This window comes from Hevea brasiliensis, chromosome 6, assembly GCF_030052815.1.
Source record: "Hevea brasiliensis isolate MT/VB/25A 57/8 chromosome 6, ASM3005281v1, whole genome shotgun sequence".
NCBI lineage: Eukaryota > Viridiplantae > Streptophyta > Magnoliopsida > Malpighiales > Euphorbiaceae > Hevea > Hevea brasiliensis.
The window spans coordinates 6,004,432-6,028,498 of record NC_079498.1 but is presented as its reverse complement, the minus strand read 5'-3'; the positions used below and the strand labels follow the sequence as shown (position 1 = coordinate 6,028,498).

At 32.0% G+C, this 24,067-nt stretch overlaps 2 protein-coding genes across 7 annotated transcripts; one reads left to right on the top strand and one right to left on the bottom strand.

Annotated features, from left to right (window-relative positions):
* Positions 1 to 2,932: 2,932 nt before the first annotated feature.
* LOC110645522 (histone H2A) lies at positions 2,933 to 4,192 on the top strand. Its single transcript, XM_021798727.2, has 2 exons — positions 2,933 to 3,235; positions 3,750 to 4,192. Exons 1-2 carry the CDS (start codon positions 3,026 to 3,028, stop codon positions 3,987 to 3,989), a joined length of 450 nt encoding a protein of 149 aa, XP_021654419.1. The 5' UTR covers positions 2,933 to 3,025; the 3' UTR covers positions 3,990 to 4,192.
* A 1,792-nt stretch (positions 4,193 to 5,984) lies between these two features.
* Positions 5,985 to 23,201, bottom strand: LOC110645518 (uncharacterized). 6 transcript variants are annotated; one of them, XM_021798719.2, is made up of 7 exons: positions 22,977 to 23,201; positions 22,827 to 22,895; positions 22,633 to 22,739; positions 7,088 to 7,181; positions 6,946 to 7,014; positions 6,748 to 6,793; positions 5,985 to 6,640 (listed from the first exon to the last, which is right to left on the bottom strand). In XM_021798719.2, the coding sequence occupies exons 1-7, from the start codon at positions 23,011 to 23,013 to the stop codon at positions 6,463 to 6,465; spliced, it is 600 nt and encodes a 199-aa protein (XP_021654411.1). In that variant the 5' UTR covers positions 23,014 to 23,201; the 3' UTR covers positions 5,985 to 6,462. The 6 variants fall into 6 exon arrangements, with proteins under 6 accessions (XP_021654411.1, XP_021654414.1, XP_021654412.1 ...); XM_021798722.2 differs by having other exon boundaries at positions 6,413 to 6,640; positions 6,748 to 6,852; XM_021798720.2 differs by having other exon boundaries at positions 6,413 to 6,640; positions 6,743 to 6,852; positions 22,977 to 23,200.
* Between the last annotated feature and the right edge of the window lie 866 nt (positions 23,202 to 24,067).

Below are 24,067 nucleotides of genomic sequence, written 5' to 3'. Positions count from 1 at the left end.
TTTTTCTTTTTCAAACTATTAAAGTTATTTTCATTTCCATCACCCACATAATGGATGCCTATATTCCCATAATTTTTACGGATAGCAGGTCACTTCAATGTGAGCATTTTGGGGATGAAATTATTCATTTCGTCAGTGGTAATCAAGTTCCCAGAATTTAGTATATGCTTTGATTGGGGAATTCTAAATTAGCAATGTTTGGCTTTTTATTTTTCTACTGAATAATTTTTGATTGCATGTGGTGGGTGGTCTTGACGAGGGTTGATACGTATACGTATTAGTTTGGGCATAATAATGGCATTCTTTTGTATTTTGAAGTATTGGAGACTGGAGAGTCCTAGTATCAGTGGAAGCTTCCACAAGTCATGGTGCGTGGTAAATCCTTCACAATCTTGTTTCTGTGAGATGCACATCAAGTGGCATGGAGATTGGAGTTGGAGTTCTTGTACTTACAAGGATGGAGAATATGAGTTTAACAATTGAATTGAAATTGAAATTTCCCAAGGCTCTATACGTGAGAATTTGATCGTGAAGCATTGAATTTGACATTATGTTGATATTTTGTAAATTTTGTTACAAATTTATATCTATTGCACAGATACATACACGCTTGCTATATCAAGCTGAAGGTGGTGAAAATTGGAAGGTGGGTTTGATGTTTACTCTTGGATTGAGACAACATTGATCTCCAAAAAACTATTTGCAAAGCGTAGCTGGTTATGCAATTTAGATTTCTGGAAAACAACTGCTAGTATTCAAGGGAGGAGAAACATCTAGTTATATTAGTGGATCAAATTTTAATTTTAATTTTGTACATGCTTGCCAGATTAGTCATGACTTAAACTGACTTATTCAAAATGTAAAAGTTCTATTATATCCCACTGAAGATTTAAATAAAATAAAATAAAAATAAAAGGTCTCAGTTGCACATTGGCTATCCAAATGCACATGTTGGAACCATAAACCATATTGTTTATAATCTTACGGCTTTCATAAAATGCAGTTTTCTCCTGTTAAATAAGTTATTTTTCACATTATTCTAAAATTTAGTCTAAATTCAATCTAGTAAAATGATATTGCAAATTTTGTACATAACATTTATATAATTAGATTAGCTATTTGTATTTACAATAATGTGTCTTAGTTTTTGGATTTGTTATAATAATTTTCAGCTAAAGATGAACTTAATGTCTTTTGCTTTTTTTTTTAAAGCATGAACTTAATTGGTTATTTTATTTTATTTTATTATTATTTTTTTAATCTTTGAACTTAATGTTTTTAAATTTTTATAAAAAAAACATTTTTGTACAATTTTTATTTAAAATAATAAAATTAAAATTTGATATTAAATAAGAGTTAAATAATTTGCTAATGATCATACAATAATAATTAAATCTTAATCTTAAACTAGTTTATGTGCATAGTAATTATAATTTCAAAAAAATAAACCCAAAATGGTAAATGTTTTTTTGGTCTTTACACCACTAACAATTAAAGATGTGCAGTTTTGATTCGATTTAATATGTACTAAGAGTAGAGGATATAAAGAAAAGAAGAGGTAGACCTAAACTGACTTGGAGGATAGTAATACAATATGATCTAGGAGTATTATATATTTTTAAGAATTTAATCCAAAATCATTAAGAGTAAAGAAAGAGAATCCATAGAGCCGACTTCAAATTTTTGGGATAAAAGTTTAGTTGAGTTGAGATGTACTGAGGAATTATAATTGAATTAAAATTTCAGTTCTATTCTTTACTATTTTGGTTTCAGATCAATACAATTTTTCGATTTTAATTTAATTTGATTCTCGATTTTTAAAATAAATTTATATAATTATTTTTATTTAAAAAAAATATATTTAAATTAATATTTAAATTTTGGATTGAATTATTACTATATAATATATCATATAATATATATTTTAGCTATTTCTAAATTATATAATCTTTAATTATAAGGTATATATATAATTTAAAATAATATATATTATATAATATGATAGTCTAAGTATATTATATAACATATGTTTTAATTATTTATTAATTAAAATATATTTAATTATAAAATATAAATATAATTATAAATTAATATATATAGTACAATAATATATTTATCATTAAAAATTATAAAATAATTTAATATATTTATAATTAAAATTATTAAAAAAATAAAAAAATAAAATAAAATATTAAATTATATTTAATTTATAATTATATATATATATATTAAAAATATATAATACATCTATATATAAATTTAATTCTCAATTTAATATAGTTTTAATTTTATTATTTATAAAAAATTAAAATTAAATTAAAATATTAAAATAATTTTAATTCGCTAACTGGGATTGGAGCGGAAACTTATGGGTAAGATTTTCTGCAAGTATTTTTTTTATATTTTTTATTTTAATTTATTATTATATATTATAAATTATTTATTTAAAATAAATTATAAATTAAAAAATAATTTTAACAATAAAAATATATATTTTTATTAAAATTATAATATTTAAATATATATTTAATAAAAATATAATATATTATTATTATTAAAGCCAACCTTCCCTCCGTTTTCACCTCGGACAATATCAAAAGCAGAGAAGAAATGAAAAAAATTGATCTGAGTTCAATGCAGGGCAGGACATGTTCCGAAATAATTCCCATCTCCGCCTAGATTTTTGAAAATTCAGGGGGGAAAGTGAAACCATTTTAAAACGGTACTAAAAATAATCCGAAGAGAAAAAAATTCAAAAATCCCAGCTCTCTCGCCTCCTATTGGTCTATTTCGAATGACGCGGATTACTCCCTAAACAAATTAGAACCGTCGATAAGTCTTTTATCCAATGGTATCCATTCTTTCACCATCCACATCCCATACGGCCATATCCGGACAACACCCTATAAAACCGTGACAGCACAGCAATCCATAAATTACTATCTCTCTCTATTACCAGAAAAGCATATCGGCGGCCTCCTGTTTCTCCGTGAATATAAACGGGTCGAATCATCTTTCCTGGCAGATGGAGACGGGAGGGAAACTGAAAAAGGGAGCTGGAGGGAGGAAAGGTGGAGGTCCGAAGAAGAAGGCCGTTTCTAGGTCGGTCAAAGCGGGTCTGCAGTTTCCTGTTGGGAGAATCGGACGGTATTTGAAGAAAGGGAGATATTCGCAGCGGGTTGGAAGTGGGGCTCCGGTTTACTTGGCTGCCGTTCTCGAGTACCTAGCTGCTGAAGTAACCTCTATATCCTGTCCTTTAGGATTTTATGCTGTTGTGAATTTTTCAGATATTCGATTATTGCATGTTGGGCCTTATACTGCTAATGTGTTGAATATCAGTTGGGATTTTGTTAGCTGTGAGCTGTGCCGAATTTGGAGTTTGTTTCCTAATTTTGGTCCTAAATGTCTGTTTGATGGTTGAGAAAATGTTGCAAAATGTTATGTTGCAAGAATTATACTTTATGGAGCTATTGCAACTAACACATGGAGCTTCAAATGTTTTCTTATTGTCTCCAAATATTAGTCAATTGATATATTGATTTGTCCATGCAGTTGAATTTGGGTTTTTGGGGAAAAGAGCTTGTGACTTGTTTCCATTTGATCTGATTATACTTTTTTGCTAGCTAGTTAAATGGTACTAGCTACTGTTCTTTTGAATTCTCCAATTATTATTATTATTATTTTTTTTTTTGGTGGTCAAGTTGAATAACATTCTCCATGTTCTGATAGCTATTGTTTTGGGCATTCAGGTGCTGGAATTGGCTGGGAATGCAGCTAGAGACAACAAGAAGAACAGAATAATACCAAGGCATGTATTGCTGGCTGTGAGAAATGACGAAGAGCTTGGAAAGTTGCTTGCAGGTGTAACCATTGCTCATGGAGGTGTCCTTCCAAATATTAACCCTGTTTTGTTACCCAAAAAGACTGAGAAAGCCACCAAGGAACCCAAGTCTCCCGCAAAGGCCACCAAGTCCCCCAAGAAGGCTTAAGCCCTCTCTCCTTTTCTCAAAGCCAATTTCAGTGCCTTAACTCTTCTGCCCTTGTATGTAATTTTGGGTTTAGGGCTGGGTTATTTTGTTGTAGGGGAGAGTTGTTTGAAACAATGTGTAGTCCCTTTGATCTTTGTAATACTGTGTTAGGATTTGACCATTTAAGATTAATGAATGAAACTACATGTTTCCTCTTCTTTCAATTACTTTAATATTTCCTTTTCTTCCTATTTAAAGTTATCGTCATTTACACCACATATTTGATGCTTATATTCCAAATTTTTAGAGATAATAGGCCACTTTAGTGTGTGCTTTTTGGGGAGGGAATTTTTCATTTCTTTTGTGATAAATCAAATTCCTAGTCCTTAGTATATGCTTTGATTGCTCAATTCTAAATTAGCAATGATTGGCGTTCTTGTCTTCTGAATTGGCCTTGATATGCTTAACGAATGTTTGATTGCAGCTGGTGGGTGGTCTTGGTGAGAATTGAATATTTATATGTATTAATTTTTGCATAATAATGGCATTCTTTTGTAGTTTGAAGTAATGGAGAGTCCTACTAGCAGTGTCAGCTTCCAAAGGAGATGAGAGTGACCTTGGTTTTGTGAGACACGTATCAGAAATTGGAGGTCTTGTGCTTAAAAGGATGGATAATGTATGAGGTTAAGAATTGAATTGAAACTTCCTAAAGCTCTATACATGAGAATTTGAAATCACAAATTTAATTTTATATTCATTGCACATACACACACACACTCTTGCTATGTCAAACTGAAGGTTGTGCAAATTTAGAAGGTGGGTTTGATGTTTACTTTTGAATTGAGATGATATTCATCTCTAAAGCTTTTTTTAAATAAATTATTTACTACAAAAATTTAATTCAATTCTCATAAAATTATGTATAATTTTTATTTTTTAAAAAAATATTTTTCAAGTTAAAAAAATTGATTTTTTTCATTTTAAATATGAAAATAAATAAAAAATAAATCAATTCTTGTAAAATTTTACGCTCCAAACAAAGAGTAAAAGATATTTAATTTTCTTATAAAATTGGTTGTTTTCCAAGAAGGTTACAATTGTGAACTTGTTTAAGTTTTAATGACTTAAATCTTCTTGTTTCCTTAAAACATTTTTTTTTAGAAATAATTTAATGATTTAATTTTATATTCTTTTTCTTATTTACACTTCAATGAATTGATGATCATAAATTTACTTACAACATTCCTTGCTTTGAAGTTCATGAGTAATTGTAGAAAGATCAAAATTTATGTATAGAGTATATCTATTACCTGCAACTTCTATAGGAGAGCCCTTTGCTGTCAATGATACATTGTTGCAAGGTATAACTTGTGCATGATAGAAGTGACTCCTACTTTGACCAGATTATGCTACACCATGGCTCTTGACATTTCTCTTGAAAAAAAAAAAATACAGCAGCTTCTCAAATTTATATACTTTATTTGTCTAAAAATAAAACACAGCAGCCCCTCAATTTTACAGCAGCAAGAATGCAGTGAAAGTTCTGAGAGGAAAATAAAAACAACAGCTTCTCAAATTTGCATCGAGCAGCTGATTATGCATTTTAGATTGCTAGAAAACAACTACTAGTATTCAATTTCGAGGGAGGAAAAAATCTGCTTAATGAAACCCATTTACACTAGTCAATCAAGTTTTAATTTCAAGTTTGTATCTGATTGCCAGATTAGTCATCATTTACACTGATGCATTAAGTTCTACATCCCAATGAAGAAACTAAAAAAAGAAAAGGTTGATCTCAGATGCACTTGTTAGAATTTTCATTCAGTTTGGCTCAAAATCCTACCATCAACCGTGTTGTTTATATCTTATAGTTACAAGTTGTTGATCTTTTAATATATGGACTAAGCCAATCATTTATGAAAGGTAACATTTAATCTTCAAAGCATAATAATTTCACAGAGTTAGGTAGTCAACTCATGTCTTGATAAAAATGGCAAACATACCTGAAATATGAACTGAACAGCAAATCAATTGTTACTTCGAGTTCATTATTATGAATCATAATTAATCAAACAAATTAATCTTCTTAAAGCAAGCAAATCTCAGTTGAAACTGCCGTATTTGGTTCAAACTCTCCATTTTCTAGGAAGTTCACTTCCTAGGAAGTAACTTAGCCCATAGAGGTAAGTGAGTTAAAATGGCAACCAAACAAGTTAAATTTGTCAACTTCTTGGGAAGTTAAAGTTCCCTAGTGAACTTACCCCAACCAAACAAGGTTTAGTTAAATCAAATAAATTTCTCATAAAATTAAACTAAGGCCTTGTTTGTTTGGGTAAATTCACTTACAGAAAGTTAATAAATTCAACTTGTTTGGTTGCCATTTTAACTCACTTCCTGGGAAGTAAATGAAGCAACTTCCTTCAATTCAAGGAAAGTAACTTAAAAACTCCATCAGGATGAGGGTAAGAACTTCCTGGGAAGTAGAGAGTTTGAACTAAACAAGGCCTAAAGAAACTACGGACATGCCTAACAAACTAATCTTATTTTTGCAAGTCCAGCGTCCAGCTGTGGAAGAAGCTCCTAACATGAATCTTTGGCAAACACAAATACATGGCTCCTTCTTGTCACCCCTTATGCGCAAAACATACGCGAACATGTCTACCATCCAGAAACTGAAAAGAACATTAATTAATGGACACAACATTAATAGACCATACCATAATGCAGAAAGAAAAGAGTAAAAGATCCTACAAAAGTATAATCAAATCATGTACCTGACCATTCATTTCTTTCAAAGCCATAGAGGCTGCAGATTCGGAAGTGAACTGCACAAATCCATACCCTTGTGACTTGCCACTCACATGATCACATATAATTTTAACTGCTAAAACAAACATAAAACACAATTTTGATAAATTATAGAAGGAGAAACAAGGGAAAAAGTATTTAAAAACACTGGGCTAACTCTGTATATTACCTTCAATTATTTCCCCATGCTGTCTAAACGCATCCTTCAAAACAGTTTCATTGGTGTCATAAGAAAGCCCTGCAATTCAAAACCAAAATATGAAAAAAAATAAAAGGAGATACGAGATAAGAAAAAGAGTTGAGGGAGTGACCTCCAACAAATAATTTGGTGCAGGAGTGTCGAGTCCATTGCCATCTCCCTAAAGAAACTGTACTGCAAAGACTAACACTGCGACGACTCCAACACTGCATTAGATCTTGTCCTCAGCCACCACAACCAACTGCATAATTGCTAATTTAGCAATTAGCACAGACCAGAGGGCTGAGACTATTAAAAAAAAATGAATGCAAGTGTCGAGGATTAATACGGTGTCATGTTGCTGCACAAACATTTAAAGCAGTCTTTTTTTTTCATAGTTTTTAGGGGTAAGCATTAGCCAGTTTAGTTGAAAAACCGAGAAACAGAACTAACTTAGAATCTAAACCGATCCAAACAAAGACTAAAACCAAACTGAATCGAACTGAACTAGTTCTATTTGATTTGATTCATCAGTTTTGGGCTTATGTTGCACATTCTTTAAAAGTCATACATTCTATTTTGGGCCATCATCAGTTCAGTTCACCACTCTTGACATGAACACTTGAATAACAGCAGCAGCACATTAAAGATCTGTTTGACATTATTATTGGAATTGCTGTTGAGATTAAAAAATGATTTAAGAATAAATTCAATAAGTTTTAGTAACAAGATCACTAAAGTAACAATAACTTTTTTTTTCCAAATTGTTTTTTTAAACAACATCTAAAATGGCTTTTTTTCTTTTCCTGAAAATCAATTTTGGCCCTCCCACCACAATAACAAACGGGCACTACTGCTTTTTTAAACATCATCTAAAATGGTGAAAAGCAGTTTTGGTCATCCAACCATAATGCCAAAGTAGCACTAAAGAGGCATAATGCAGTAACACTAATGATTTTTTTTTTCTTTTTTTGATATATTTGGCTCTTACTAGGAAACTCGAGACCTTACAGCATGTATACTACTCTAATACAATCAAGCTATAGTTAATTGGTAGAAATTTTCAAATTTCAAATCTTATTGAACAAACAAATATTTTATTATCCATCCAAGCATTTGCAGAAGAATTTAGTTAGGACCAATAAATGGGCAATAATTATACATGCAGAACAAGCACCTAAACAATTATCACTTAATACCTAATACAACAATAGAAAAAGTCACAAAGAAGGTCTTGTGCTTCAAATGGCAATCCTGCTTGACCATTTTGCCATCAATTTTGGTAATAACTTTCCATTTCCCATCTTGCTTTATATATCAGATACTGTACATTTAACATTTCAGAGGCAAAACGATTCACCAATCATAATCAAACAACAACTGTTCTAGGAATTTCATTAATCCACAAGACTGAAAATGGCAGAAATGTGAAATAAATAAAAGACGGGCAAATCATAGAAAATTGCAGAATAGAGGAAATAATCCATAATCGAGAGCTATCAGGTCATAAAGATAGCAAGCAAGAGGGTTAATTTTTACTCACCTGTGTTGTTTGGTTGTTTCTTGAACTGTTAAGGAGAGAAGAAATAAGTGAAGTGAGAAATAGCAAGCAAGAGGGTCCTTGTCCTCCTTGATAGTGAACTGACCCTTGAGATCTGAGGAGATTCTTCGAAACGGAGAGTGTAAGACACAACAAATAAGGGAAATCGAGAGTAGAGGGAGGGGAAAGAAATCGAGCGTTACTGTGACTGAGAACGGAGGCGAGAAGAAATTGACCCGGTGAGTGAAACGACCCGACTGCGTTGGTTTCGAGGGATAGAGCGTAATAGATTGAAAATTATAAAATTAAATCCATTTCAATTGAATTCTGCTCATTTATCTTTTTTTTTTTTATCATAAAAAAAATTATTTGGTATAATCGTCATTGCTCTTAAGGGTTTGTTTGATTTAATTGTTGAATACAATTAATAGTTGTTAGTTGATAGCTGTTACTGTTAGCTAATAGCTGATAATTGATAGCTGATGATAGTTATTTTATGTTAAATATTTGATAAAATTATATTTAACTATTACTATTAATACGTGACATGATTAATAAGGGTATATATCATATAATTTATTTTATTATTTAAATAAATATAAAATTATAAATTTATTATATTATATTATTTATTTAATTATTAAATTAAATATATAATTATTAAATTAATATATTAAATTATTTAAATAAATATATAATTATTAATTTTTTATATTATAATATTTATTTTATTATTAAAATAAAAAAATAATTATTTTTTAAAATAAAAAAAAACAACTCTAAAAATAAAATTGATATAAACTTCAGATGATAAGTATTATATCAATTACTCATTAGCTATTAATTTTATTTTTTTAAATATATCAAATACTATAATTTATCTATTTGAGTATATATTAATTATTAGTTACTCCCAACAAATAAATCAAACACTTAGATTCATAATCAAACAGTTTCATTTTAGCCCTTGAATATCTCCCTCACGAAGGAAACCTACCACTGTTTCACAGTGAATTTCAAAGAATCACGAGACTGTCATTGCTCCCTAAGTCAGATTCATAATCAAACAGTTTCATTTTAGCCCTTTATTATCTCCCTCACAGGGAGACCTATCACTGAGTCACACTGAATTTCAAAGAATCACGAGACTATCCACAATCATTCATCCATTTACGGCATAAAACTTTTCTGTCAGAAAGTGAGGTGAGACGAATTTCTTTGCAGAAAATTCTTTTTATTTCAATGAATTGTTATACGATATAAGTTTATTTATTAAAAAATAAATTATAAATATAATCTTAATAATATACTTTTTTTTTAATTATAATAATTAAATACTTAAATATATAAAAATATATTAAATTTTTAATAAAAATAATAATATATTGTTATTGAAATGAATTACAAGAATTCAGTGTGGAGAAACCATCTTTTATCCTACTCCACGCAATATTAAAATTGAAGAAAATTAATCATCAGATCAATTTTGAAAACAATTATCATCCATAACAATTTAATTCTCCTTTATGTTTGCTTCCCTTTCCTCGTCAAACATCGAAAAACAAGACTGCTACAAATGTTTGTGCATCAACACCACCATTTTAGTCCTTTGCACTTAGATTTATTTTTTTTTTTATAAATTTTAATTTTTTTTTTAAATTCTAGGAATCATAATAAAAATGTTATTCAACTTAAAAATTAACATAAAATCTAATAAAATTTGAAATTTTGGATAATGAAATTCTTTTAACCTTTAATAGACGACTTATAAATAATACACTGATGATAACATAGACAATTATTATTATTTTTTAGAGATAAAATCTTTATAATCAACTACTATACATCCAACTGATGCAATCCTAACTGTTCTATATCATCAGTACTTTATTATTTTATATGATTGAGATTTTTTCATGATTAATCTATGAAAAAAAAATATAACTAATTTTGTTAGTCACATAGAGAAAACATAATTATTTACGTCATTATCATCCTGGATTTTATAAATTGATTATTGAAAATAAAAAATATTTTATTGTTTAAGAGATTTTTTATTATAATTTTAAATTTAATATAACTCTGTTACAATAATTAAAGTTTAATGATATTTATTATTTTTTTTTTCCGTTGTCAAACCTTTCATGCCTTTGCTAATTGCTAAATCACGCAACGAGTAGAAGCGGCTGAGGACATTAAGGGGGTGTTTGGTTTACCTGTTGGGTGCAGCTGATAGCTGATAGGCACCCAAACAGGTAAATTGTAGTGTTTGGCAAGTTTAAAAAAATAGAGCTGATAGCTGATGGGCAACTGATATGATACCCATTAGCTGCAGTTTGTATCAGCTCTATTTTTAGAGCTGTTTCTCATCAGCTGATAGCTGATCTGGTTTTATTTTTTATTTTGACCATATTATCCTTTTTTATTTAACTTGAAAATTAATATTATTAATATTTTTATTTTTTTATTTGTAATTTTAATATTTTAATTAATTTATTTCAACTTTATTAAAATATTTTTTATTAATAACATAAAATATAAAATATTTATTTATATCCAAAAACTTAAAATTAATTATAAATTTTTCTATTAACAATAATAATTATTTTATTATTTTATCTATATTTTTAAAATTATTTAATTATCTTAAAAAATAATTATTTTCTTATTTCAATAATAAAATAAATGATATAATATAAAAGATTAATAATTATATATTTATTTAAATAATATAATATATTAATTTAATAATTATATATTTAATTTAATAATAAAATAAATAATATAATGTAATAAATTTATAATTTTATATTTATTTAAATAATAAAATAAATTATATGATATATATCCTTATTAGTCATTTCACATGTTAACAATAACAGTTAAATATAATTTTATCAAACACTTAATATAAAACAGCTATCATCAGCTATCAACTAACAGTAACAGCTATCAACTATCAGTTGTATTCAATGGTTAATCCAAACAGGCCCTAAGTAATGAAGTTTGGAGCAGTTGCTGTGCTAGTCTACGTCTCTCCAGTACAGTTTCCTTGGGAAGATGTCCATGGACTTACTCCAATTAATTTGTTAGAGATCACTTCCTCCCTCCCTCTAATCTTTTTGTACTATCGAATCTCCATTGGTTTTTTCATATTTTGTTTTTGAATCGCATGGCTTTGTTACAACACCAATGAAACTTTATTGAAGGATGCTCTCTTTGGGAGTAAAGATGCAGAATGGTTATTTCCTTCAAACCCACTAGTGCAGATAAAATTATTTGTTAGTAAAATGGGGCATGATATGCATGAGTGCTGAATGAAGGATTAAGTGACGCATCAGCCACAACCTTGTACAAAAAAACAAAATCATTGTAGTTCAGCTGTGCATGCGGGGTGGTGTTTCAAAGGCCACCCAGCGGAATTGCATATAAATTCTTCAGAACGGTGATGAGCATAAAATTTTTGTATCATTACTTCCAAAACTTGGGAATAAAAATTCAACACTAAGATAGCAATAAAGAAATGTGCATGATAATTGAAGTCCGAGCTCAAACAAGCATATGCTACAATGTGGAAAAACCATTCTGCCATTTGTCATTTGATCTCAAATACAATTGGCAACAAATAACTGCATGAGATATCTTCAACTGATAGTGTCCTCTGCTGGTTTTGTAGTTTTTGCAAATTCAACGAATATTAGCCTCCCATCAACTATCTAGTTGCAGTAACAACCAACCCATCCATATGCATGGAGAAAAAAGGAGGAAAGGTAAGTGCTTTGTAGCATGTATTTACATCAACAATGAACAAGCTTAATAATCCACAAAATACAACATACACATGCAATTTGATGGCAAACGTTGCAGAAAATAGATGTTTCAGTTCCTTATGGGGGTAGACTGAGGGAACTAAGATAAACTAAGGGCATGTTCGTTATCATTGTTGTTTTTTCGTTTTTTATTTTTAAAAAACCAAATACTAATTTACGTTTTATATAAACTGATTTAACAAAACAGTTTTCTTTCTCATGGGAACAAACCTCATTCTTGCAATAGTTATGAGAATTATAACACCGGTATAAATCTTGAAACACCTAATACAATTGAATTACCCATCATTACTCTTGTATAAACTTCACATTAATTCCCTTTGGAAAAGGCCCATTTCCATTAACCCTAGATAAAACCCATTTACATGAATTATGACGGAAGAAGTATAATTTCAGAAACTTCAATTAGAAATGCAGAAGAATTTAGCAACTGAATAGGAAACAGATCAAATTTTGTCAAATCCAACAATAATAAGAACAATGATGATTTTTGGTATAAAATGAAAATGAATAAAGATTTGTTGAATAAAACTATGATGATGAAGAGGAGGAAGAGGTGAAGAAGTAGGAGATTAAAAAAAAAAAAGGGAATTATCTCTCCAAGAAAATGCAAGATGATTGGTGATAAAAAGATAAAGAAAAGTGAAAAGCAAAAGCCGTGAAACTAGGATTTATTGTTTCTCTTTCAAGTGAGTTTTGTTTTTAAACTGTTTCTTAAAAAGTAATAAAATAAAAAGCAGTAACACTTTTGCTGAACCAGTTTTTCATTTTCTTTAGCAAATAAAAAATGAAAAACCATAATTGGCAACAATACCGAATGCACTCTAAAAGTCCAGGAATGCAAAGAAAAATTTCTGTTTCAGTTAAAACATATGAAAAAGACATTTGAGAGATAGAAAGGGTTAACCTGCTTGTAGTTTTTGAGAATGCAACTGTATAGAAGTTTGGCCAAGAAATCTTAGGAAGAAATACACCAAAAACATGATCAAAAAACAGAAGCACAGGACGGAGAAGCAATTTGTACCATGAACAAGTTGATTTAGCATATTGGGAGAACAAACTTGGAGTAACAATAAAGCAAGAATATGAATGATTGCAACATGGAAAAAGTTGTTAACAATATCACCAAAAGTTCTTGACTATGTTTCAACAGTGTAAAATGGACCAGATGCAGAAGCTCCTGATCAAATCCACTTTGCATATATATGCTGTTACATACCAGAGAAAGAGATTTAGAAAAAATAGAGTAGAGGAATTATTAAATGAAATGCAGGTATAAGGAAGTGTTGGAGCTGAGTTAGTTGATTTTGGAGGAGAATATCAAATTGTAGGCAAGGGTGGGAACAGTTATCAGAAAGTAGCAGAGTAGTATAAATACTGTTGCAAAAGAGATAAAGATCATCATAAGAGTAATACAAAGATTCAGTTTCTACTTCTCAATCTCTCAGTTTCTTTTCTTTCTCTCAATCTATCTTCTTTCTTCTATTTTCGAGTCTATTCCTTAACTCTCTTCCCTATTTCCAATTTATTTCTTTCTGTAACTGACAGTTAGGGTTTATATCCTAACAAATTGGCATCAGAGCTCAAAGATTCCTAGAATCTGTTGGGTTTTCCTTTCTTTGGGGTTGCAATTATGACTAGATCTGTGGTAATTAGTGCCGAAGCTGTGAGGCTTGCAGAGTTCGAGGAGAAGCTTAACAATTACCAATTGGAATCCAAGAAGGCTATTGAAGATCTCAGGGGAGAGATCAAGCAATCTGCTGAGTCAGTTTTGGATGACCTGAAGATTTTTGTGGCTACTCTTGGCAATGATAAAGGTAAGGGAATTTGTGGTGAAGGAAGCGGGGTTGGAAATGATCAACCACCTATAATCAATCTTGAAGGGAAGGGCATTTTGCCAAACCCTAGGGAGAACTTGAACCCTCAATTAAAAGAAGGAGGTTCTTCTACCACAGTTGTAATGGACTGGGAAGCCAGATCCAAACTGTTACCTGAGGTGGAGTTAGTTACTTTTGATGGCCAAGATCCTAGATCTTGGATAAGAAAATGCATGAAATTTTTTGACGTGTATAGGGTTCCTAGAGAGCAGATAGCAGAGATGGCAAGTTTGTTTTTGATAGACAGAGCTGATGCTTGGTTTCACAATTGAAGTAAGGATGGGAAAAAGAGTTCTTGGGAGGAGTTTGAGCAGAATTTGTGTAAGAGGTTTGGAGAGCAGGGATTGGAGGATGTAGTGGAGGAATTTATGAAAATAAGGCAAGATGGAAGTGTGGATGAGTATCAAGATAAATTTGAAGACTTGAGGGTGAGAATGGAGCGGGTAATACCTGATTTGGGGGAATCTTATTTTCTTTCTGGATTTATTGGGGGATTAAGGGATGATATAAGGTTGATTGTGAAGATGCTTAAATCAGTGACATTAGCTAATGCTTTTGAAGCAGCTAAGTTGCAAGAACAATTGTTAGAAGTCCAAAGAAACACTAAACCATCATCCAGAACCTATAACAGTACCCAAATACCTTCTCAGTTCAGTTGTCATTCTTCTGCTACCACCAAACCATCTCAATACAATTCCAGTTATCCATATGCTCCTAAGCCACCATTAATTGATTCCAGCAGCAGCCACAAATCTAATTCTGTGGGATTTAAACCTACTCAGTCTGTGAGCGCTTCTTCTGTTAACTAAACCACTACAAAACCTAATAGCCAACAGTTAACTAATGATAAAAGGCCTCTTAAGCCATGTTTCAGGTGCGGAGAAAAATATTTTCTAGGTCATCAATGTAAGCAGAAGACTTTGATGGCTTTGCATGATGAGGAAGAAGGAGATCAAGGGGAGGAAGTTTGGCATAAGGCTTGTGAAGGTTATGATGGGTTGGATCATGGAATTCAAGAGGAATTTGCACTGTATGTGAATGCAGTAGAGGGTTCTCCGGGGGTGGATACAATATAGGCATTGGGGAATCGTGGAAATAAACAATTAGTCATTCTTATTGATAGTGGAAGTACTAGTAGTTTTATTGATGCTAAAGTAGCAAGGGAACTGAAGCTGCCTTGTGTGCCAATTACAACAACTGCAATTACAGTAGCGGATGGGAGAAAAATTACGAGTTCTTCTATTTGTAATAATTTCACTTGGAAGATGCACAATTACAAGTTTTCTTTTACTGCTAGAACTCTTGAATTGGGCAGTTTTGCCATGATACTTGGGGTTGATTGGATGAGAAGTTTCAACCCTATCATGTTTGACTTTGAAGCTAGATTGGTGAGATTTCAAAAGGATGGGAAAACTGTAGAATTGCAAGGGGTTAGTAATGCAACAACTCCAATGAAGTTGTTACCTTATAGCAGTTACCACAAGCTATTGCAGAAGCAGGGGCCAGACTTCCAAACTCCTTTATTCAGTATTCAGTTTTTTGAACAGCAAGAGGTAAATTCTTAATCTTCTGGATGTTTTCTTCATCTACTTATCCACCTATAATTCAATCTCTATTGAATAAGTATTCCTTCTTATTTGAGGAGCCAAAGTCGCTCCCACCATTTCAGTCTCATAATCATTCCATCCCTCTATTACCTACTACACAACCTATCAATATCAAGCCCTATAGATATCCTCATTTCCAGAAAACTGAAATTGAGAAGTTAGTGTCTGATCCTATAGATATCCTCATTTCCAGAAAACTGAAATTGAGAAGTTAGTGTCTGAGATACTTGACAGTGGAGTAATTCAACATAGCACTAGTCCTTATGCCTCCCCTGTTTTATTAGTTAAGAAGGACAGTTCTTGGAGGTTTTGTGTGGATTATAGAAAGTTAAATGATGCTACTGTTAAGAATAAATTTCCGATTCCTATTATTGAGGATTTATTAGATGAATTGCATGGTGCAACAATCTTTTCTAAGATAGACCTTAGAGCTGGATACCATCAGATTCAAATGGACACTCCAGATGTTCCAAAGATTGCATTTAAAACAAATAATGGACACTTTGAGTTTATAGTCATGCCTTTTAGCCTTACAAATGCACCAGAAACATTTCAAGCCCTTATGAATGATATATTCCAGCCATTCCTTAGGAAAAATGTGCTGGTTTTCTTTGATGATATTCTTATTTACAGTCTTGATTTGGAGTCTCATATTTCTCATTTGGAAAATGTTTTTAAGCTTTTAGCAGAACAGCAGCTTTATGCTAAGCTTTCTAAGTGTTCTTTTGCTCAAAGTCAAGTGGAGTATTTGGGGCATATGATATCTGAAAAAAGGGTAGCTACAGATCCTGAAAAGATAAGGGCTATGGTTGAGTGGCCTGTGCCTAAGTCAGTCAAAAAATTGAGGAGCTTTTTGGGACTGACTGGATATTACAGAAAATTCATTAGGAATTATGCCCTTATTAGTAAACCCTTGACTGATTTACTAAAAAAAGACGCATTCTAGTGGTCTTCAATAGCACAGCATGCCTTTGAGAGGTTGAGGAATGCTATGTCTTCTACCCCTGTGTTGGCTATGCCAGATTTTACTCAACCATTCATTGTTGAAACTGATGCTAGTAGTCAAGGTATGGGAGCTGTATTGCAGCAACAAGGGCACCCTATTGCCTTTATTTCTAAGGCATTTGGAGTAAGAAGTATGGGGCTTTCAGTTTATAAGAAGGAATTGATGGCAATTACTTTTGCTGTTTCTAAATGGAGACATTATTTAAAGCAAGGGCAGTTTTTCATTAAGACAGACCATAAAAGCATTAAATACTTGTTAGAACAGCAACTTCACACTAACTTGCAGCAGAGGGGAATTTCTAAGTTGTTAGGGCTGGATTATAAGATTTAGTATAGAAAGGGTATTGAAAATAAGGTGGCTGATACCTTGTCTAAAAGATGATTTGAGGAGCAGCCTTAGGTTAATTGTTTTGCTTTGCAATCTGCTGCAGCTCCTGCCTGGATGTCTAACGCTGCAGCTACTTATGAAGGAGATGTGAGTGCTGAGGAATTGATTCAACAGGTTTCAGTGGCAGCGGGTAGTGTTCTAGGATTTACTCTCAAACCTGGATTGTTGTATTACAAGGGCAGACTATACGTTGGCTGTAATACTTCTTTGAGAAGTCACCTCATTACTTTGTATCACAATTCACCCTTGGGCGGGCATTCAGGGGTATTGGGATCTTGTCATATGTTGAAGAAACATTTCCATTGGCCAGGATTGAAAGAGGATGTGATAGATTGGGTAAAGAAGTGTTATGACTAAGGGGGAAACTTGCGCTACTCCTGGTTTGTTGCAGCCTTTACCACTTCCCAACCAGGCTTGGCAGCATATCTCTATGGATTTTGTGGAACAATTGCCCAAGTCAGCTGGCAAAGATACCATCTTGGTTCTTGTTTGTAGATTCACCAAGTATGCCCACTTTTTGCGTCTCTCTCATCCCTATTCTACTTCTTCAGTTGCTCAACTATTTTTGGACCACGTTTATAAGTTGCATGGTGCCCCTCAAACTATTGTTTCAGATAGGGATAAGGTTTTTACAAGCCTTTTTTGCTGAGAATTATTCAAGAAGCTGGGTACTTCTCTTTGTTTTAGCACCTCTTATCACCCTCAATCTGATGGCCAGACTGAGAGGGTAAATCAGTGTTTTGAAGCGTATTTGAGAAGCATGGCTCATTTGAACCTACCACTTGGGGTAGGTGGATTTCCTTAGCAGAATGGTGGTATAATTCTACCTATCATAGTGCTATTAGGATGACTCCATTTGAAGCTCTTTATGGTTACTATCCTCCAATGCTACCAGCTTTGCCTACCGAAATGACAACAGTTGCTGCAGTGGAAGAATTCCTCAAGTACAAGACAACTATTACTTCCTTACTCAGAGAATTTTCAGTTGGCCAAGAGTAGAATGAGGTAGCAAGCGGATAAAAACAGGATTGAAAGGGACTTTCAAGTTGGGGATTGGGTGTATTTGAAATTGCAACCATATAGGCAGACCATTATTGCTGTGAGGAAGCATCTCAAGTTATCTGCCAAGTATTATGGTCCTTTTCAGGTTGTAGAAAAAGTGGAAGCAATTGCTTACAAGTTGAAGTTGCCAGAATCTTCTACTGCCCATCTAGTTTTCCACGTTTCATTACTTAAGAAGAAGATTGGGGATAACAAGATACCTATTTGGGAGCTTCCTCAATTGGTTGAAGATCAGGTGGAAGTTAAGCCAGTTCAGGTGTTATAGAATAGAGTAATTGTCAGGCAGAATATGCAGGTGCCACAATCTCTTATTCAGTGGAATGGGCTACCACAAGAGGATGCTACTTGGAATGATGATTCCTTTCTCAGATCTCAATTTCCAGCCTTTTACACCTCCTTGGGACAAGTAGGTGCTCAAGGAGGGGGTATTGTTACATACCAGAGAAAGAGATTTAGGAAAAATTGAGTAGAGGAATTATTAACTGTAATGCAGGTATAAGGAAGTGTTGGGGTTGAGTTAGTTGATTTTGGAGGGAAATATCAAATTGTAGGCAAGGGAGGGAACAGTTATTAGAAAGTAGCAGAGTAGTATAAATACTGTTGCATAAGAGATAAAGATCATCATAAGAGTAATACAAAGATTCAGTTTCTACTTCTCAATCTCTCAGTTTCTTTTTTTTCTCTCAATCTATCTTCTTTCTTCTATTTTCGAGTCTATTCCTTAACTGTCTTCCCTATTTTCAATTTATTTCTTTCCGTAACTGACAGTTAGGGTTTAGATCCTAACATATACAGACTACAAAACCAAAACTAAATTTAAGTGGTATGTGCACTAGGGGCAACCCATCAAATTAACATGAGCTAATTTTCAGGTGGCAAGTCCAAGATCTTAATTTGAGGTCAAATCTATCCCATAATTCAGCATGTCAAAACTACCCAAAATAAACTAACCCTGTATGTAGTCTAATCAAACCCCAAGCATGCCAGCAAGTCATTGCCAAAGTTTGCAAGTCATAGACGAAATAAGCTTTAAAATATTAATTAAATTTTAAATGACAGAAGAGCTCAAATATGCAGAAATTTTACTGTGAAATAGAACTCTTTCAATTGAGAACTTATCAAAAGAAAAGAAATATTGAAGAGCAAACATCAACCACTGCTCAGACGGTGGAAAAAAATAGAAAACTACATTTGCAAGTGTTTCATTGCTAGGATTTTCACGACATGCTAGTTATCTACAATTGCATTCCCTAAAACTATTAGCATGACCAAGTCATTTGAATTGTTTATAACTAAACAAAAGAGTTAACAAAATAATCTCTTGCTTTAGTCATTAATCATAGTTCAGAATGTTACAAGGAAGACCTAGATTACAAAACTACTAGCTAACATGAGAAAAGCCTAGGCCAGGCAACAACAATTTTTAAGATAGCGTTTAGTGTTTTGACTTGAGTCAAAATAATATCTCTCTTATTTATACTGTTTGGTGGCATAATATTTATATTAATATTTAGAGGTTGAATGAGTGGTTTATGAAAAGTTACCCTCCTAACTTTTAGAGGTTGAGGAAAGTATTTTGAACAGGGTAAACAAAATAATATTACCATTTTTATATTTAACAGCTGTTTTTACCTAACACTTTTGCTTTAAATCACTATATAAACAACTAACCACTAACAACTAATATCTAATAGCTAAAAAGCTAGTAAAACAGCTGACAGTTACTAAAATAGCTAACAGCTACTAAAACAGCTAATTGCCGAACAAGTAATGATATTAGAGTGTATCTCATACTCGACTATCGATTGAGCATACTGAAGCCTGAGCAAAAGACATGTTAGAGTTCTAATAAAGCAAGTAATTGCATTTAACTATCCTACAATAAGACATGACTTCAAATCCTAATATTCACAAGATTAACATCAATAGGGAAACCTATCACAAGTAGTCTTCAATCTCATAGTGAACTCCAACAAGGATCGTGGTTCCTCCACTATAAATATACTCCTTGCAGGTATGAAAACCTAAACTAGTCCTATGAATATCCTTTTATTGAGTGAAGTATCTAACTTGAGCATTGAAGTGGAACTTGCGGCCCAAGGCCAAGGGTCTTCTTTAAGCTTTTACCTTTGGTTGCAGGTATTGGAAGTGCTCGGTCTTGGAAGCCCCTTGTCATCAATAGGTGTGTTAAGCGTGGACTCACGTGCTTAAAAATTTTTTCACCTGATCAAAAATCAATAAACTCCCAGCTAGAATATTAGGCTTTCCAGCCTACTGTCCAAGTAGAAAATATCGCTCAATAGAGTACTACTATTGACAAAACTGAGGGAGCCATACTGCCATTAGCAGCTATTATAATGGGAGCTATTTAAATATTTGGTTTGACTTTTGTTATCAATACAATAGTTATAGCACTACTATTGACAAAACTAAGGTGCCATTAGCGGCTGTTATAACGGGAGCTATTTAAATATTTGGTTTGTCTTCTATTATCAATACAATAATTTATTGTTTAGTTTAATGCTTTTAAATTTTTATTGTATTTAATTGATCTTGTTCATTAATCCATATTGTAATAGAAGATTAGTAAATAGAAGAGGGCAATAAAGTAAATAGAAGAGGGCAATAAACTACACAAGAATAATAATCGGAACAAAAGTAAAGATTTAACCTATGGAAATTTTATGGAATAATCATGGAGCCTAATGAATTGGTTAAAATTTGCTATCGCTATTTGGAGATGGGTAGTATATTTTTAATCAATATTTTTGGTATATCTTGGGAAAGAGTATCAAATAAATTAGGATTATTTTTCTTTGCATTATATAATTATGGGTAGATTGTCAATCAGATAAGTGAAATCAAGATACCCTAGTGTTTTCATCCATTGGTTTTTGTTGGCTAGAGGTGGTTATTAATTAAGTTAATTAAATTTTTACCATTTTTATTTAATTTTAATATCCTTTTAGTTTGATAGTCTAGATAATAATAGGATTACGTTAAATTCTGGTATTTAGTATCCAATCCTCATGGGATAGACAACTCTCCTATCACTATATTACTTGAGATGACTCCGTACACTTGTGGAACCACCCTATCACTTATTATCATTTAAGAATATTTCAAGAGTTCTATTAGGTTTATTATTTTCCTAGTTAGCGTCGATTTTATATTCCTAGTTAGTATTGATTTAATATTGTCTCATTTTGGGATTCTTAATACTAGTATTAGTAGGACTAGTTATTATACTATAAATACCTTGTCATCTAGGCATTTTAGAGGGGAACTTAGTATTATTCACAACTGAAATTGAGAATTAATAGAAAATTTGATATTTGTTTCTCTTCCCCTTTGAATGTTTCTTGTGTTCTACATGAAGACGTATCTTCAAAAGATAGTCAAGTAGAATGCCAATACGACGTCGAATTACATTTAAAGAAATTATAAAAGACAATTGCGCAGAAACAAAAATTCAGTACATATACGAAAACAAGAAACTTGCTCAAAAGTAAATGCTTCATCAATTGAAAGATTCATGTCTAGGAGGAGACATCAGACAACAGAGTGTTGCTAGGACTTGACCACTGATTGAGCATACTGAAGCCCAAGCGAAAGACAATGCTGGAGTTCTAATAAAACTCAACTCAATTCACTTAAGCCTTCATCCAAAAAATTTGGGGTAATATCATAAGATGTGATGAAATTTTTATGCTGATTGTCACCTACCGCAACACCTAAATTTTTTGGATAAAGGCTTAGTTGAGTTGAGTTGAGTCACCTGCCACAACCCTCCTACTTTATCCGTGCTTGGGACCGGCTAAGCGCAAACTACTTAGACGGAGTTGCAGGAGTTCTAATAGAATAAGTAATTTTGTTTAGCTATCCAACAAGAAGATATAACTTAAAATCCTATTAAGATTGGAATTCATGAGAATGATATGAAGAAGGCAACCTATCACAGGTAGCCTTCAATGTCATAGTGAAATCCAACAAGGATGGCGGTTCATCCACTAAAATATGCCTCTTGCAGTTATGAAAACCTAACCTATTCCTAAACCTATGAATATCCTCCTATTGAACGAGGTATCTGACTTCTCTCATCAAGCTTTTCCCTTTGATTGCAGGCATTGGACATGCTGAGTCTCGGTAACCATTACATAATTTTCAAGAAATGTTAACTTAATTTTCAGGAGTATGTCCAACCAAAATTGAAAGGCAAAAAAGTTCAGTAAATCATGATTAAAATTAAACCCAAAAAAAAAATCAGTGTCTTAATAAATAGAAATGCAAGTGGTCCAAATAAGCTAATCAACAAGCAATAATTAACAGATTAAGCATGAATTTATTAAGATATGAGTATGATAATTACCCTTCCATCCATGGCTTTCAAGGCCTTTTGTGCCTGGCTCTCAGAATCAAAGGTAACGAAACCAAACCCTTTAGGTTTTTGAGTTCTTGGGTCTAGAACAAGCCGAGCTAGAATCAAAGACCCAGATAGGTTAGCATTAAAAGTGTGAATTAAAGATCACAGTGACAATTCAAAGAAAATAACGTGAAAAATACCTTCTTTAACAACTCCAAATGGTGAAAACAACTTTTCCAATTTTTGATTTGTGGTGTAGTTCGATAACCCTTAAAGAAAGAAAACAAAGAGTCAAAACAAGAGCTTAGGAGGACATATATGTGTACTCAGTAGAGAGACGGAGAGCAAACTGCTAACGAAGAGCTGCGAGCCGAGTCGTTTTGCCATTTTCTTCGTTTTGCACGCGCTTGCCGTATGGCCGGAAGGGATGAAGAAAGGTTTTCGTATTTTAACTGACCCTCTGTTTGGATCTTAGCTGTGGAGGGGAAATTAATTCTACGTTTCGATTGGAGGAAAATAAGGGGAAAGGAAAATTGTAACGGAAAGTATTGGTGAGAAACAATGGGGAGAAATGGAAAATAAAGATAGAAAATGACAAAAGAGTGTTGCTGTTTATCTTTTCTGTATTTTAGAGAGAAGTGATGGAAAATAAATAAAATTATTTTTTTATTTTTATAATTATTTATTTTAATTTTAAATAAATAAATAAAATGAATATTATATTATTTAAAAAATTATTTTTCTTCTTATTATTTTTAATATTTAAATAAGAAAAAGAAAATAATTTTTATATTATTTTTATTTTCTTTCTTTATTTTTCTTCTTTTATTTTTTTTCCTCTTACTAAACTTCTCAAATATAGCCTACAAGGAGAAATCGACGGAAAATAAAAGAGATTAATCACTTAATTATCATGAATTTATGATTTTATTACATGATATTAAGATTATGAAAGTAATGTTAATATAAATAATTATATATATATATTTTTTTTCCTCTTTCCTGCACTCCTCCCAATCCAAATGTCTGGATGGAAATGACAAAAAAGGCAAATTGAGAAGAAGAACACTTTCTCCGACTCATTTGATGAGCAATACGGCGCGTATAGCCACTATCTCCAACCCGATTATTTTGGGTTAAGTGAAAAGCCCTGGTTTAAATTTTAGGGTTTAAGGCCTGGTTAGACTTGAAAATTTAAAAATCAGTTTTGTTCATGTTTAGCTTAGCAAAATATAATTTAAGGTTGTTTTTCTTTTCTTAAAATTAGTAATGAGAATAGACCACTGATAATCATAATAATTTTAATAAAATTTTTATTTTTATATAAGACCACCATTAACAATGATAATTTTAATAATCTTTATTTTTTTTATAATACTACACTCACGTATACTTTATAATTGATATGAGATCTCGAAGGATCAACCCGCTAGTAGACTAG

Coding starts and splice junctions, on each gene's coding strand:
- LOC110645518 (XM_021798719.2), bottom strand. CDS start 23,013: ATGGCAAAACGACTCGGCTCGCAGCTCTTCGTTAGCA. Junction 22,740..22,826: donor ATTTGGAGTTGTTAAAGAAG/GTATTTTTCACG, acceptor CTTTGATTCTAG/CTCGGCTTGTTCTAGACCCA. Junction 6,794..6,945: donor GCATGGGGAAATAATTGAAG/GTAATATACAGA, acceptor GGATTTGTGCAG/TTCACTTCCGAATCTGCAGC.
- LOC110645522 (XM_021798727.2), top strand. CDS start 3,026: ATGGAGACGGGAGGGAAACTGAAAAAGGGAGCTGGAGGGAGGAAAGGT. Junction 3,236..3,749: donor TCGAGTACCTAGCTGCTGAA/GTAACCTCTATA, acceptor TTGGGCATTCAG/GTGCTGGAATTGGCTGGGAA.